Source organism: Rattus norvegicus, chromosome 10, assembly GCF_036323735.1.
Source record: "Rattus norvegicus strain BN/NHsdMcwi chromosome 10, GRCr8, whole genome shotgun sequence".
Taxonomy (NCBI): Eukaryota; Metazoa; Chordata; class Mammalia; order Rodentia; family Muridae; genus Rattus; species Rattus norvegicus.
Genome location: NC_086028.1, coordinates 83982875 through 83998545, shown reverse-complemented (window position 1 = coordinate 83998545; position 15671 = coordinate 83982875). Strand labels below are relative to the sequence as shown.

Here is a 15671-nt window from a genome sequence, read left to right as displayed (position 1 = left end):
TACACTAGGAGCTCTGTGTGCTGTGACTGTAGAAGACATTTTGGTTCACCTGTGACCCTGAGTTTGATATGGTGACAATCAGAAGGTTTTTAGCCAATTTAATAATATCTGCATTAACAGCTTTTGAATTGTCCTCGGAATTACATTTTAACATGCTTTAAACTTTTGAAATGAATGTGCTGTGTATGTGTGTGTAGACGTTCACACATGTCTACATGTGTGTTGGAGTGTTCGGGAAGGGTGTGTGTCTGTGTCAGATGTCTTCCTCGATTGCTCTCCACCTTATTCTGCAAGACAGGGTCTCTCAGTGGGACCGGGTACAAGCTCATTAAGCAAGACTGGCTAGCCTCTGAGCTCCCAGGGCTCCTCTTCCCTCCACCACCCCGGTGCCAGGACTAAAGGCACTGCCAGACTACCTGGCTTTTCACTGGGATGCTATGGTCCCAACTTAGCCCTCAGGGCTGTGCAGTAAGCATCTTACCACCAGAACTACCTCCCTAGCCCCTAAGTAAATGCTTAAAAGAAAGAAAGAAAAAGAAAAAGATGGAGACAAAGCAAGGCAAATGCACTCCTGTAAGTCTGGCACTCGGAAGGTGGAGGCAAGACAACCAGGAGTTCAAAGCTAGCCTGGGCTATGTGAGACCCTGTCTCAAAACGAACAAACAACAAACAAAAACAAACAAACAAAAACCTCGCCAATTCCAGCACTCAAGAGGCAGAGGCAGCTGGAGCTCTGTGAGTGTGAGGCTAGCCTGGGCTACATCGTGAATTCCAGGACAGTCAGAGCTACAGGGTGAGATCCTGTCTCAAAAAAAGAGGGAGGGGTCCCCTGGAACTGGAGCGTTGGATGATTGAACCTGGGTCCTCTCCGAGAGCAACAAGTGCTCTAACCACAGGGCCATCTCTCCAGCCTGTATTTTCATTCATTTTTTTTTAAATGCATAGCAGTCACTGCTCAGAAATACAAGTGCCACATAGCATACAGATTAGAACAATAAGCAAAAAAACCTCTGTAAATTTCCTATTGCATTATTTTCTGTATGTGACTGTTTGGCCTGTGTGTATGCATGTGCTCCAGTTTCGTGCCTCGTGCCCTCAGAGGCCAGGAAAGGGCAATTGGGTCTCCTGGAACTTAAGTTGCAGAAGGTTGTGAACCATGACGTGGGTGCTGGGAAGTAAACGCAGGTGCTTTGCAAAGGCAACAGGATGAGGATGGGCTTTAGGATGGGCGGAGCTAAACGATGCTCTGTGGTTCAGGAGAAGCCTTCATGCTCCGGTTGGTCCTTCAGTCCTTCCATTGTTTCCAATGAAGGGCTATGCCTGGCCCCGTGACATTTAAAAAGCGTGGCTAAGTCAGGCTGCTGAAAGCTCGCCTACCCTGGGTACAGAGTATTCCTGATGTTGGACATTGTCCATCTTCCCTCTTTTTTTTTTTTTTTTTTTTTTGGTTCTTTTTTTCGGAGCTGGGGACCGAACCCAGGGCCTTGCGCTTCCTAGGTAAGCGCTCTACCACTGAGCTAAATCCCCAACCCCCCATCTTCCCTCTTAAATGGAAAGCCAAGAAACGTACCAAAAGCACTGAACGACGTCACTGTCACTAGTATGGGAATGAACTGTGTCGACGGTCAGTAATAAGGCAAAGACTGGTGTCCTCGGTTACATTGGGGGGGGTCTTTTGTAATTTCGGGGGAGAACGCTAATTCTCTTGCAATCGAAGTGGCATGGTTTACCCAGTGTGCAGATTCTTTACGGAGACATTTGAAAGGCCAAGGAGGACTTGCCTTAATGAGCCCCTTACCCAGGCAAATATCTAGCTCAAGAGAGATCGTAGCATCTCGTCCCTTGTAGATTGGGTCACTTTTTTTCCAGGCTTCCTTGACCTTAAAATGGGCAGTTTAAAAATCAATAACCGCCCGCCATCTTGTCTTTAAAGGCATGAAAAGAGAAACCATAACAGATCCTGCAAAACGTTGATCAGAGGTTTAATGTGCATTGAGACTTTAGAGTTTTAGTAGTGAAACACCCAAATCCCTCCTTGTCCTTCTCAAAATATCAGAGGTTCTTTTTTTCTCTTGGATTCCTTCGTACATAAAATGCTGGGCCAGACCACGAGAACGACCGTCATTCCAGCCTTTACATTCCTGACACAAAGCGCACCCTGGGAAAGATGCGCAGACTTTGCTTTGATGAGGGATCGATCGGTTCTCGTTGCCCGCATGTGTGGACAAGACACCTACGGACCGTGTGTCTCCCGTCTTGCTCTTTCCCTCTGTCAGGCTTCTAAATCCTATTAACAGCTGTCAAAACCTGGTAAACTATCTAGGTGCTTTCACAATTTGTTTAATTGGATAGTTAGAAAATGGCATGCTAGAAAATCTCCCCCCTCCCTTCTCTTAGCCTGGCTGAACATCTGTAGCATTAGGGCCTCATTATCTCTGAATTGGCATAGCAAGTCGGTGCATCATTAAAATGCCACATTAAGATGATTAAACGTCTTTGTTATCCAGTTGACTTTTGCATGTGCCGAGGATTTCATGGTTATGACCCCCCATCCTTGTAAAACACTTGAACGACATCGCCCCTTTCTGTCTTCCCGGTCTAGCGGCCTCTGTCTTGTTTTGTCCCTTCTGCCCATGTCACAGGCAAACTGGGGGCTGTTCTTCTGCCCTTGACCCTTCTTGTTCTGTTTCGAGGTCTCCCAGTCCAGAGTGGAAATTCAGCACCCCCTGTTAATACTCGGATGCTCCTTGAAGCAGCGAGCCACCCGAGGAACCCACGTTGCCTGTGCTGTGTGTCTTTGATGGGGTCTGCTCTCCAGCCGAGCATTTTATGTGCCTGTAAAAACAAACGGAGGCACAGTTGGCTGAGGCTGCTATCGCCCCAGAAGGATTTAGGGGTTGGATCCTTTCCAGGACCCATTGTTTTTGCAGTGTCTCAGGTGAAACCAAAAAATGTCTACTCCAGGAGCTGGAGCCTTTCAAGTGATAAGCATCACCCCAGGAAGTGAAACCATGTGCGTCCGCCCTAGTGAGACAAACCTTTGTTCTCCTCAGCCTTCAAAATTCTCTCTAGGGGGTGTGTGTGCTTGTGCAGGGCGCCATCCTCCTGAGCGGCCTCCAGAACGCAGGCAGCAATGGGAACAATTGTCCCCCAGAGCAGCTCCTTCAGAAAGTTTAGTTTAATCTAATTTCCTATGGGTTAGATTCAATTTAGACATCTTTTCCTCCCTCTGGGAATGTAGAGCAATTAGTTTTATCAGCAGTTTGTGGTTTGCCGTGTTCTTTTCTCCACAAGTTCAATTACGCGAAATTTACTTAGGAAGCCTTTAATATTTTTTTATTATGAAATAGATCACGCAAAAAAGGCAGATCATAATTAAACTTACAGTTGAAAGACTACTAATAAAGCGAGCACCTAGAGACCCATCCCCACCCCCCACCCCCGACTTGAGGAATAAATCTCACCAGTGCCTAAGAAGCTTGGTGCTTTTCGAAGAGTCCGTTCAAATTGCCTGAGAAACCTGATCTAATTATCATAAGGTTTGGCATTTACAAAACCAAGTGTGAGATTGCCCCCGTGGCAGACAGTTCATTCACTTTGCAAAAGACTTCAGACTTGGCCTGGGAATGTAACTCAATAAGTAAAGCACCCCCTGCCTAATCGGACCAAGCCTTCAATCCAGCACCCACGGGGTTCGTTCTCTCCAGCGCCTATGCGTACCAGGTGCAGCAGCACTGCCTTTAAACCGTCCTCCGACAATGGGGGCCCTTCTCCCTAATTAGTAGAGCAAGGTGGGACTCCTGAAGTATCCAGGTTTTATTTTATTTTCTTCTTAGTGGGAAATGGGGAGGTAGGGTGCGCTCGGGCTACGGTGTGTCGGTGTGTCGTGTGAGGTCAGAGGACAGTTTGTAAGAGTCAGATCCTTCCACGGAGGGTTCCAGGAATCAAACTCAGATCATGAAGCTTGCAAGGCAAATGCATTTACCCACTGAGCTGCCTCAGCAGTTCCACAATTTCTGTTTTAAAAAAACATGCAATCTTGCCAGGCCGTGGCGGTGCAAGCCTTTCAGCCCAGTACTCGAGAGGCAGAGGCAGGTAGAGCTCTGTGAGTTGGAAGCCAGCCTGGTTTAGGAAGAGGTTCCAGGACAGCCAGGAACTGTTGCACAGAGAAAGCATGTCTTAGAAAACAAACAAACAAACAAACAAATATCACATGCAGCCCCTGGTCTTCTGAGGTATTTTTGTTTTGTTATTGTTGTTCTTGTGTTGGCTTGTTTTTGGCTTCGGTCCGAGGTCTCACTATGTAGTCCCAGTTGGCCTTGAGTTTCTCATCCTTCAGTCTCCACCTTCAGAACCCAGGGACTACTGACCTTAGCACCATTCCTGGCTGGTTTGGTTGTTGTTATTATTTGGGTTTGGTTAAGGGGGGATTTGGGGACTAGAGAGGATGGTTCAGCAATTAAGAGAATGGACTACCCTTCCAGAAGACCTAGGTTTGATTCCCAGCACCCACAAAGTGGCTCACAATTGTTTGTAACTCTAGTTCCAGGAGATCTGGTACCCTCTTCTGGCCTTTGCAGGCACCAGGCATGCAAGTAATACACAAACACGCATGCGTTAAAAACACCCACACGTGTGATATAAAATAATTTGTCTCTTATTTTGTCGTTGTTGTCGAGACACGGTTTCCATAATTATGGCTTATCCTGAGGTTGCTCTGTAGACCAGGCTGACCTCAAATTCACAGAGATCCTCCTGCCTCTACCTCCAAGGGCTGAAATGAAAGGTATTTGCTACCATACCCAGCTACAAGATAAAATGATTTTTAAAAGTTAAAAGAGAGTATGTTTTTCTATTTGATGTTGTTGTTGTTGGTGGTGGTGGTGGTCATGGAGTCTCCTTATATTGCCCACAATATTCTCAGGCATGAGCTCCAGTGGTCCTTCCACCTTAGCCTCCTCAGCAGCCGGGACATCAGGTGTGCACTGTTAAGCCCAGCTCCTCACCTCTTTAAAAGGGGGAGGGGGAAGCGCGTGGATCCCCTGTGGCTAAAGTTATGGCGGCTGTGAGTAGCCCAGTGTGGGCGCTGGGGACAGAACTAAAGTCTTCAGCAAGAGCAATGCGAGCTTTTATCTCTGACACCTTTCTCTAGTGCAGCCCACCTCTGCTCTAGGCAGATACTGGCTAAGCGGAGTGTAGAGTTTTACACACACACACACACACACACACACACACACACACACACACGATTGGGGGGGGTGTCTTCTGCCCTCAGTTAATAATAGCTGTAGGGAATAAGAGAGGGTTTATAAATAGACTAGAGGGATAAAGAATGGGCTATTTCCCAACTTAGGGAATCCAGGAAGCCATGGAGGAGATATCGGCATATTAATTTTGCCTCAGACGATATGTAGGCTTTGGGCCTGTGGCAGTGTTGGGGAAGACTGTGTAGGCGATGGGAATAATAGATAACGAGATCTGAGCACTGAGAGCCAACCCCTCGAGGATAAGCTGGGCCCAGATCCCAAAAAGCCCTTTTAGTTTTGTTCCTGCATTTTGACTTTATTTTGTTGGCAGTAGAGAATATTTCAGAGTTTTGGGAGAGCCATGACATGAGCTGTGCTCTAGTCTTAAGACAAACCATAGAGCACAGGATGGACTGGAAAGGATCCACAGCGTGAAGGCTCCAGGTGGGAGGAGAGGACACGGGGCCTGGAGTAATGGACGTGGGAGGCAGTGCGTGAGCATCTTTGAATGTGTGGCCCAACCGAGAAAAACAGTGGATGACGGGAGGTTTGCAGCTTGAGTAACGGGGAAGAAAGACTTTGACTTTAGAGGATTTGGGAAGAGGATTGGCAAGGAGGAAAGAAAGCATCACATCTGGAACTGTATCCATCGGGGATTAATCCTATGAGGCCTTGGTTGGAGCCTTAACAGATGAAATTGACACAGAGAAGTATTGGGGGGGGGACCAGAGGGTTAGCCACAGAACTTAGGAGGTAAGTGTGGTGAAAGAAACAATCGGAAAAGAGGTCCCATGTCATTGAAGAAACAGGAGCACAGAAAGAGGAACGAGAGACAGTGGCCTGTGTTCAACGCCGTGCTTACAAACAGTAGACTGTTACAGGGGACTGAGTCAATTACTGATGCCAGATTCCAGGGGATTTTGAGGAACTAAGAGGCAGGAAGTGTAAATCCAATGAGAAAGCCATTAGGAGAGAGGATGAGCTTAGGTTCTTTGTGACGTGATGCTCACCGACTGCAGCGAACACACAAAACAGTTGTTTGCCCCTAGATGATTTGAAGCCTGAAGGACTAAGTAGGTGTGATGTCTCCCTGTCACAGAGTCCAGAGTTGGAGACCGGAAGGGGAGTGCCTGGCCCTCCTGGGAATAAATCAGTTCGTAGTTGAAGCTTACTAGTTTGATTGTGGATACACTTCTCATTGCTTTCTAGAGGAATTAGTAGAATGCCTGTGTTCTCTGGCTCCAACAAATCTTCCTCCCAAAATATGGAGTGAATCTCTTCATTAGGGAGTCCGGTGGCTTTTCCAGTTTGAAATCAGTGGCCGGTGTTTGGAGGCTGAGGGCTAAGCCCAGTAGCCTCTCAGGAATCCCGTCTGTACCTTTGGGTCTCTCCCGTATTTTGAGTCTGCACCTCTGTTTGCCTTTCCATGGTAAACCATAAAGTTGGTGAACCCCAGTAACTTTATTAGTTACATTACACTGTAGCTCTGGGTGTCCTGAATTCACTCCATACCTCGGGCTGGCCTTGAACTCAAAGATCCACCTGCCTCTGCCTCCCAAGGGCTGGCACTAAAGGTGGGGGGCACCACTGCCTGCCCACATTTTCTCACCAAAGTGGAAAGGATTCTTTTTCTGCTGGCCCTTTCAATCTGCTGGTCTTTTTGGTTCTCAGTAGGAGACGTTTTTCCGTTGAGGTTCTTTTAAACGCCCACATGCAAACTGAAGTGCACTCAAGCTTTGGTGGGATGTCACCCACAGCTGGGACAACAGAGGCAAAGAGGGGGACACCAGCCTTGGGTTCACACTTCTCCTAAATAGTGATAAAAGAAAAAATAACATTCAAGGAAACTGCTTCCATATGAAAGCAGGCAGGATCCAGGAAGAGAGGCAGACAGGCAGACAGACAAACACAGAGAGGAGAGAGAGAGAGAGAGAGAGAGAGAGAGAGAGAGAGAGAGAATGAAAGAGAGAAAGAAAGAAAGAAGAAAGAAAGAAGGGAGAGAGAGAATGAAAGAGAGAAAGAAAGAAGAAAGAAAGAAGGGAGAGAGAGAGAGAGAGAGAGAGAGAGAGAGAGAGAGAGAGAGAGAGAGATCAGGCAGGCAGGCAGGCAAGTTCCCTGTAAGACAGGAATCAATTCCTGTCTAACCAAGCTGCATCGGGAGGCAGTGTGGCCTATGTTGAGCTTTCTCTGCAGCCGTCCCTGGTTGCAGCCAAGCGGTTGTGAACCACGGCCCGTGACGAGCAGTGAAACAGTGTGGCCCTGCCGATGGTGGTTAGGCCTTGTCTTGCTCTATTAAGCAAACACAGTTAATATAGATGAAAGGTAACCCTGATAGAAGTGAAAATTGAAACCGGGGTGGAAGGTAGCAAGCCCCGTGCAGCTGCTGGGGCACTTCCTCCTGTGGTAACGGGATCAACACTTCTGATATGTTTTGGAAGGGATGTAGTTTTTTAAAAATATCGTGGGTTTTTTTTTTTTCACAGTGTTTTGGGTTTTTACCCAGTGAAAGAAGGGTGTGGAATGGAGTTGTTAAACAGATACCTAGGCTTTTCTCTGTGGGTGTATGGGGTCCAACTCAACTACCTGATGTTTAAGTTTAGCTTTTTTTTAATTCATTTTTTACATGTATGAATGTTTTGACTGGTAGTGTGTTTGTGACCACCTGCGTTCCTGTGGAAGTTAAAGGAGGGCTTCAGAGCCCTTGGAGCTGGTGTTGTGGGCGGTTGTGAACCTCCATGTGGGCGCTGGGAACCAAACCCAGGTCCTCTGCCAGAGCAGCGAGCTCTCATAACTGCTGAGCCATCGCTCCAGCCGGAGCACAGCACCCTCGTCACAGCCGTGCCAGGAACTGCTTGTGTAAAATTAGGGAAGTGGATGGCTTGTCTCTGCTTCACATTTCCTGTCTCAGAAGGAGAAAAGGGGGAGAGGTAGCCAATCTCTAAATTCTTTTGCTCTAAAATCCACCGATTTGCACTTCTCTGTGGAAAGTAAAGCTTCCAATGTTTAATCACTCAGTGCTTGAAAAAGAAAATAAGCGTCTATACAGCAAGCCAGCAAACTTTACTATGTCTTACATGCTGGTCTCATGAGGCAATGTTTTAGAGTTTTGTTTTGTTTTTGAGGGTTTAATATATAAACCCCTTCTCCATTTCTTCTGTTGTTGTTTGATTTTATTTTCTGAGACAAGATCTCACTTTGTAGCCCATGCTGGCCTGACACTCATTGTGTAGACCAGGCTGGCTTTATACTCACAGAGATCTACCTGCCTCCTTGGCCTCTGAGAACTGGCACTGAAGGTGCGTGCCCCCATGTCCAGCCAGCCTTCTGCATGCCTTCTGTCCTTCCAGTTGGCAAGGCATTTGCCACACACATGAAGACCTGAGTTTGATCTCGAGCACCCGAATATAGCGGCAGGTACAATGGCAGGCGCTTGTGATCCCAGCACTGGGGAGGTGGGGACAAGAGACTCCCTGGTGCTCACTGACTGGCTCTCTGAACCCAAGTCACTGAACTTCAGGTCCCAGGGAGAGATAGACCGTGTCTCAAAAAACAAGGTGAACAGCTCTTGAAGAGTGACATGTGAGTTAACTTACACACACACACACACACACACACACACACACACACACACACACACACACGTTGTAGCATGATTGAAGAGATCATCAGGAAGTAGAATGCTGCTTACACTCTGTGTTCCGTTCCCCCCAACTGTCCCCATATGCTCAACAGAGTGACAGCACTTTAAAGACCAGTGTTTAGTCATCCAACTCACTTAGGTCAGGTCAATCCCTCCTTTCAAGCCTAGTCCTGTAATTAATCTAGAGGCTTGAGTTTACTCATAGGTTGGGTCTAGATCTCTCTTCCCCTGATTGGGTTGCTCCCAGCTCGTCCAGATCAGCAGAAGCGGTTCCCTGGGTTGAATTACTTCCTTTGTCTGTCTCAACACTGTTCACCAGCACCAGATTTCCTCTGCTTTCCTCCGCCTCCAATGCTGTCTCTATCTCTCCCAAGACAGACAGAGATAAGAGGATCTTCCCATAGTTCAGACAAAAGGAAAGGGGCAAAGCCTCAACCCAGAAAAACCCGTTTCAAATCTTCAGCTCTCAATATTCGTGGTCCTCATGAAGACCTTTGTAGCATCAAAATGACAGGTTCATCTCGAAACCAAAGACCATGTCTCATTGCCTTTTTAACTGAAGCCACCAAAAAATAAGATCTGAGAATGTTTCTTCTCTCCAAGGACTAGGGATAACTTGTTCAGAATGTTTGTTTCATGGTCTCTTTGTGTAGTCACACCTCAACTTGGTGTCTCTAATCTTCTGGACAGCCTAGGATGCTGCCATTTTGTGTGTGTGTGTGTGTGTGTGTGTGTGTGCACATGTGTGCTCGTGTGTGCATGTTTTTGTGCATGTGTACATATGTGCATGCTCGTGTGTGCATGTATATGCATGTGTGTGCACTTGTGTGTGCACATATGTACATGTGTGTGTGCGCTTTTGTAAATGTGTACCTGTGTGTGTGAGTCTATGTGTGTGTTGCTCTAACCATGGTTCTGAATTCAAACAGTAAATGGCCACCCTCACGGCACTCTTGTTTTGATTGTATACAACATCCCATGAGCTTCCACGGTCCTTAACTGTCAGTTGTGGGTCTCGATCTGTTCTCTGGGCCACTTCACAGCTTCAGTGCAGTCATCGCTCATGTCTTGCTCCTCTGTCCCCTGCAGAAGACTTGATGATGAAAGTGAAAGATGAGTACAGCGAGAGAGATGAGAATATTCTGAAGCCCGAGCCCATGGTAGACGCAGAGGAGAGCGAACCGCCTTACAGCTATGCAAGAGAGTACAGCGACTATGAAAACATTAAGCTGGAGAGACACGGGCCGTACGACAGCAGCAGACCCACCAGTGGGAAGATGAACTGCGATGTGTGCGGCTTATCCTGCATTAGCTTCAATGTCTTGATGGTTCACAAGCGAAGCCATACCGGTAAATAGCCTCTTCCCTCCGTCTGTCCTCAAAACTGTCCTCATGCAGCCCTGTGAGGAGCGGAGGGTGGAATTGGGGTCTTTCTTTGGATTCTTTCATTGCTGTCTGCTGTAATGTTGATGTCTCTTTTTGCATTGCCAATTTACCCAGTGCCTCTCGTTTGTGCTTCACTATGGGTTTGGCAAATGCATTGCAAATACTGTGGGTAAAAAAAAAAAAAAAAAAAAAAAAAAAAAAGACTAGCAGAGGCCTGGTGTGATGGCGCACACCTTTAAGCCCAGCATGCGGGAGTCAGAGGCAGGCCAGTCTCTGAGTCTGAGGCCAGCCTGGTCTACACAGTGAGTTCTAGGACAGCCAGAGCCACATTGTAAGACTCTGGAAAGACAGAGAGAGAGTCAGAGAGGGAGAAGGGGGTTGGGGAGAGAAGAGAGAGAGAGAGAGAGGAGAGAGAGAGAGAGAGAGAGAGAGAGAGAGAGAGAGAGAAGCAGAAAGAGAGACAGAGAGAGAGACAGAGAGAGACAGAGATACAGACAGAGACAGATGTATGGAGAGAAACAGAGAAGAGTCACAGAGAGACATAGAGACAAGGAGAGACACACAGAGAAAGATTAAGAACAGCCATCTATTTTAGCCAAACGATTCTGCTTAGTCAGTGAGCAGGGGCGGAACTGTATGCTTTGCTTCTGAGAAGTCTTCCAAGTGCTTTTACAAGGCACATCCACAAAAGCAGGTCCTCTCACTGTGTTGGAAGGGGATGAGTTTTATCGTCAGTCTTAAAGACTTCTTCCTATGGTAAACAAGTCACACTGAGTCAACAGATTCCAGATGATGCAGAGACTAAAAAGACAGACTGGTGCCTTGGCGCCTTATTACATCTTGTATCTAAGAGTTTCTCAGTGTCTCAGTCCTAGTCCTCGGGAGGCTGCAGCAGGAGACCATCATGAGTTCCATGCCAACCTGGGCTACAGAGGAAAACCCTACCAAAAACGGGGGTGGGGTGGGGAGCCAAAACCACCAAAGAAAAAAGAGGCTTTTAATTCCAGCAGCAGCTCACAGGAGGCAGCAGCAGGCAGACCTCTGTGACTTTGGGGCTAACCTGGTCTATAGAGTGAGTTCCAAGCCAGGACTACACAGCGAGGCCTGGTCTCAAAAGTACAAAAATGAAGGCTGGAATCTGTGAGCCTCTTCTTCAAAGGCAGCTGCATTCAGATGCCAAGAAATGGAGAGGCTTCTAGAAAGCTCCTGAATCTGCTTGTGTCCCTTGGCACTGACAAGGCGAGACAGCCAGAAGAGCTGTTCTGAGTGGGAGCGCTCATTCTTCAAGGAGGAAGATCCCACAGGTCTCTTCACCTGAGGAACGCAGCCCCCAAGCCATCTGTGTCACTGTGGGTAGAGGTGCCTCGAGATGGGCTTCTACCCTGGGCCTCTAATCTGTGCACCCGCCTCCCCACGTACCTTGTGATCAGCGATCTCCTTTTTCATCCTTTCTGAAGGTGAACGCCCGTTCCAGTGTAATCAGTGTGGGGCATCTTTTACTCAGAAAGGTAATCTCCTTCGCCACATTAAGCTGCACACAGGGGAAAAACCTTTTAAGTGTCACCTCTGCAACTACGCATGCCAAAGGAGAGACGCACTCACGGGACACCTTAGGACACATTCTGGTAAGTGAGGACACGGACGTCCCATGCCTAGTGCCCGTGGAAACGAAAGAGTGCTTAGGCCTCCATCTGTCACCCCCTCCCCTTCCGAAGGCTTGTGTGAGCACAGACCTCTAGGGCTAACTGCACTTCCATTAAGGCATTAATTGCTCTCCGTCTGCCTCACTGGAAACTGTCCCCTCAGCAGCCTTGTGTCTGGAGAACAGTGGCAGTCAAACAAATTACCACGCCTTTGTAATTTTTTTTTTTTTGTGAGGGAAAAAAATTACATCAGTGTTTTTATGGTAAACTGATTGTTAAAGGATTGTTGTCTTGATTTGCACACACATACATTTTCCAGTTTTCCATTCAGAAACTACACATGCGAGCTATGTACAGCTGGTAATTATTATAAAATAGGAACGAGGCGGGGGTTAAGAGAAGACACAGAAGTTAAAAGCACAGACTGCTCTGCCAAAGGACCAGAGTTCCATCGTTGTCACCCATATCTGCTGCCTCAGAGCCAACTTCAGCTCCATCTCCAGGGGGTCTAACAGCTCCCCAAATGCTTGTTCTCGCGTGTATATATCCTAACAACAGACACCACATAATTATAAATGTAAAAAAAGAAAAGAAAAGCTGTAATTCAGATATAAATTATTATTTGAGGTTCATTTTGGTGGATCTGGGCTAAATTTCTTATTCACCCTGTTTTGAGCTAGGAACCCTTCTTTGTAGTCCTGGTAGGACTAGAACTCACTATGTAGACCAGGCTAGCCTCCATGTTGTAACTGTCTTCCTGCCTTTACTCTCCAAGTGCTATCATCACAGGCTTGCACTACCCTACCCAGCTTCTGGCTAAATTTCCTAACCCCAACTTCCCCCTTCCTTAGCCCACTTAGTTTAAAGCTCTAAGAGCAGCCTCGAGAATTCTTAAAAAGCCACACATTGCCTTGATCTTGTGATCCTTATTTTGAACAAGCAAGGTGACACTTTAAAAAAAAACATTTAGAATTTCCCTCTTAGAAAAATAAGACTAGTCCTATTTTCAAAATTGGGACCTCGTGTTCTTGATGTTATCTGTCAGAATTTTTAATTTGAGAGAGAAAGAGGTTTGTTTTTATGTCAGACCGTGTTACTGCTTTGACTAAACCCCGGCCCCATCTCAAAGCTACTCCCAATTCAGAGGAAGATTAAATAAGCCAACCTCAGCAAAACCCACGACAGATCACATGTGGCAAAGAGGGTTTCTCTCTCTCTGTCTCTCTCTCTCTCTTTCATTCTCTGTGTGTGTCTCTGTGTGTCTCTCACTGTCTCTGTCTCTGTCTCTCTCTTTCATTCTCTCTCTGTGTGTCTCTCTCTCACTGTCTCTGTCTCTGTCTCTCTCTGTGTCTCTGTCTCTCTGTGTCTCTCTCTCTGTCTCAGTCTCTCCTTCTGTCTCTCTCTGTTACTGTCTCTCTCTGTGTGTCTCTCTCTGTCTTGGTCTCTCTCTTTCATTCTCTGTGTGTGTGTCTCTGTGTGTGTATCTCTCACTGTCTCTGTCTCTCTTTCTCTCTGTGTGTCTCTGTCTCTGTCTCAGTCTCTCTCTTTTTTTCTGTCTCTCTGTTTCTCTCTCTGTCTCTCCCTCTGTCTCTCTCTCTCTGTCTCTCTCTCTCTCATTTTAGCTCATTTGACAATGTAACAAGTCAGCAATGGGTATGATGGGGAAACAAACAAGAAAACAAAAATAAGATTTTTCTCCCACTGCCCTCTTTTATGCATAAAACCAGTAGGTCTTTTGAGACAGATTCCAGAGCACCCAAGTTATGCAGAAATGAAACATATTTAACCATTGCAAACTGAGACTTTATTTTGGTTTGGGACTTCATAAGGATCCTTTGAGGATGCTTTTAGTCCCAAAGCAAGAGGAATTGGAAAAGAAAACATTTTGTGACAGAACTGGGTGACTCAGTGGTAGCATCTAGCACACACACGAGGCTCCCAGCTTGATCCCTCATATAACAAAAATGAAAGGGGAAAAACACTTTTCAGTCTGTAAAACACTGACAATTTTGTTAGGTTATGTTTTATCAATAGATCAGAAAAAAACTGGCAAAGAGAGTTGAGAGTGTTGCTTTCCTCTGGATAAACTTACAGGGAAACTTTTGATTTGTTTTAGAAAATTAGTTGAAGCCATTTTTGCAATTTGTTCTTTCACGTGTTTATTGTTGTAGACCAGGCTGGCCTCAAACCCACAGAGATCTGCCTGCCTCTGCCTCCTCGGTGCTGGGTTTAGAGGGATGAGCCACTCTGTCTGGCTATTGCAATTAAATCTTAAATCTATGATTAAAAACATTCTCTGTTAATCAGTCATGCCTTGCCCATATTTTCTTGAAGCCACTTGATAAGGATGTCCCGCACGCTCCAAACCTGTGGGTGTTTGATGTGTCTCTAGCCTGACCCTAATGCCCACAGACCGCCAAGTTCCTTATTTAAAGTTAGATGGACGCCTCAAAACAGGAAGAGTGCTTTCCCGTCCTCATTTTATTGGAAAGAGCATTTCCCCTGCATACTTGTGCTCAAGGAGGCCAGAAAAGGGCATCAGATCCCCTGGAACTGGGCTTAATCTGGATGGCGGTGAGCTGCCAAGTGAGTGCTAGGAACCGAACCCAGAACAACAAGCACCCTAACCTCCCCAACAGCCCTAGTACTCTTTTGGTTTTTAAGTTTTATTTATTATAAGTACACTGTAGCTGTCTTCAGACACACCAGAAGGGGGCATCAAATTCCATTACAGATGGTTGTGAGCCACCATGTGGTTGCTGGGAATTGAACTCAGGACCTCTGGGAGAGCAGTCAGTGCTCTTAACCATGGAGCCATCTCTCCAGCCCTAGGAAGTACTCTTAACTGCTGAACCATTGTCCCAGGTCCCAAGTCCCAAATATTTTGCTTTGTTTGTTTTTGAGATGGGGCCTCACTCTGTAGACTCGATTGACATCAAACTCACAAAGAGCCTCCAGTGTCTGCTGGGATTAAAGACGTCATCACAGTCACACCTGGCCACACTCCATTTTGTACCACACTTCCTACCTTAAAGAACAAACGACCTGGTTTGTCTCCCTCCCTCCCTCCCTACCTCCCTCCCTTCCTCCCTCCTTCCCTTCTTTCCTTCCTTCCTTTCCCCGACCCCTGCTTCCTCTTCCTTCTCCTCCTCCTCTTCCTCCTTTTATGTTTAACTCTAGATCCCCTAGGACTAGAGTTACAGCTCATGGAAACCACCCCTGTGGGTGCTGGGAACCCAAGTAGAGTCCTCTGGAAGAGTAGCCACTGCTCTTAACTGCCGAGCCACCTCTCCAACCTTCAGGACCTGTTTGTGCTAATCAAAAAGACAGGAGATTTAACCTGGAGCCAAACACTAAATAAAACAGTGTTCACCCACTCCAGTCCTTTTCAGTATGTTGCTGTAAGAGTGGACTGTAGCCCTGTTTCACCTTAACAGTTTTGACAGCAACATAGACTTGGAGGTGTGGATCCGGCCAGGCCAGCAGCCCCATTCCTAGAGTTCTAAGAGCCAGGTCCCAGTGTGTAGGGGTCTTTGAGTGCTCTGTCTTCCTTCTAGTGGAGAAGCCCTACAAGTGTGAGTTCTGCGGAAGAAGCTACAAGCAGAGAAGCTCCCTGGAGGAACACAAGGAACGCTGCCGTGCGTTTCTTCAGAACCCTGACCTGGGGGATGCTGGTGAGTTGCATGGTGCAGGATTGCTGGACTTGTCAGCGAGTGTCTGGTTTAGGTGGTGGAGACAGATTCTAGACAGAAGAAA

The 15671-nt window shown here is 46.8% G+C and overlaps 1 protein-coding gene across 1 annotated transcript in view; it reads left to right on the top strand.

Moving 5' to 3' along the window:
* Ikzf3 (IKAROS family zinc finger 3) overlaps positions 1–15671 on the top strand; it is a 93012-nt gene that overhangs the window by 51316 nt on the left and 26025 nt on the right. The window contains exons 4-6 of the mRNA NM_001107047.1: positions 9976–10236; positions 11730–11897; positions 15473–15589. Of these exons, the coding sequence (NP_001100517.1) occupies positions 9976–10236; positions 11730–11897; positions 15473–15589 (546 nt within the window). The remainder of the gene's footprint in view (positions 1–9975; positions 10237–11729; positions 11898–15472; positions 15590–15671) is intronic.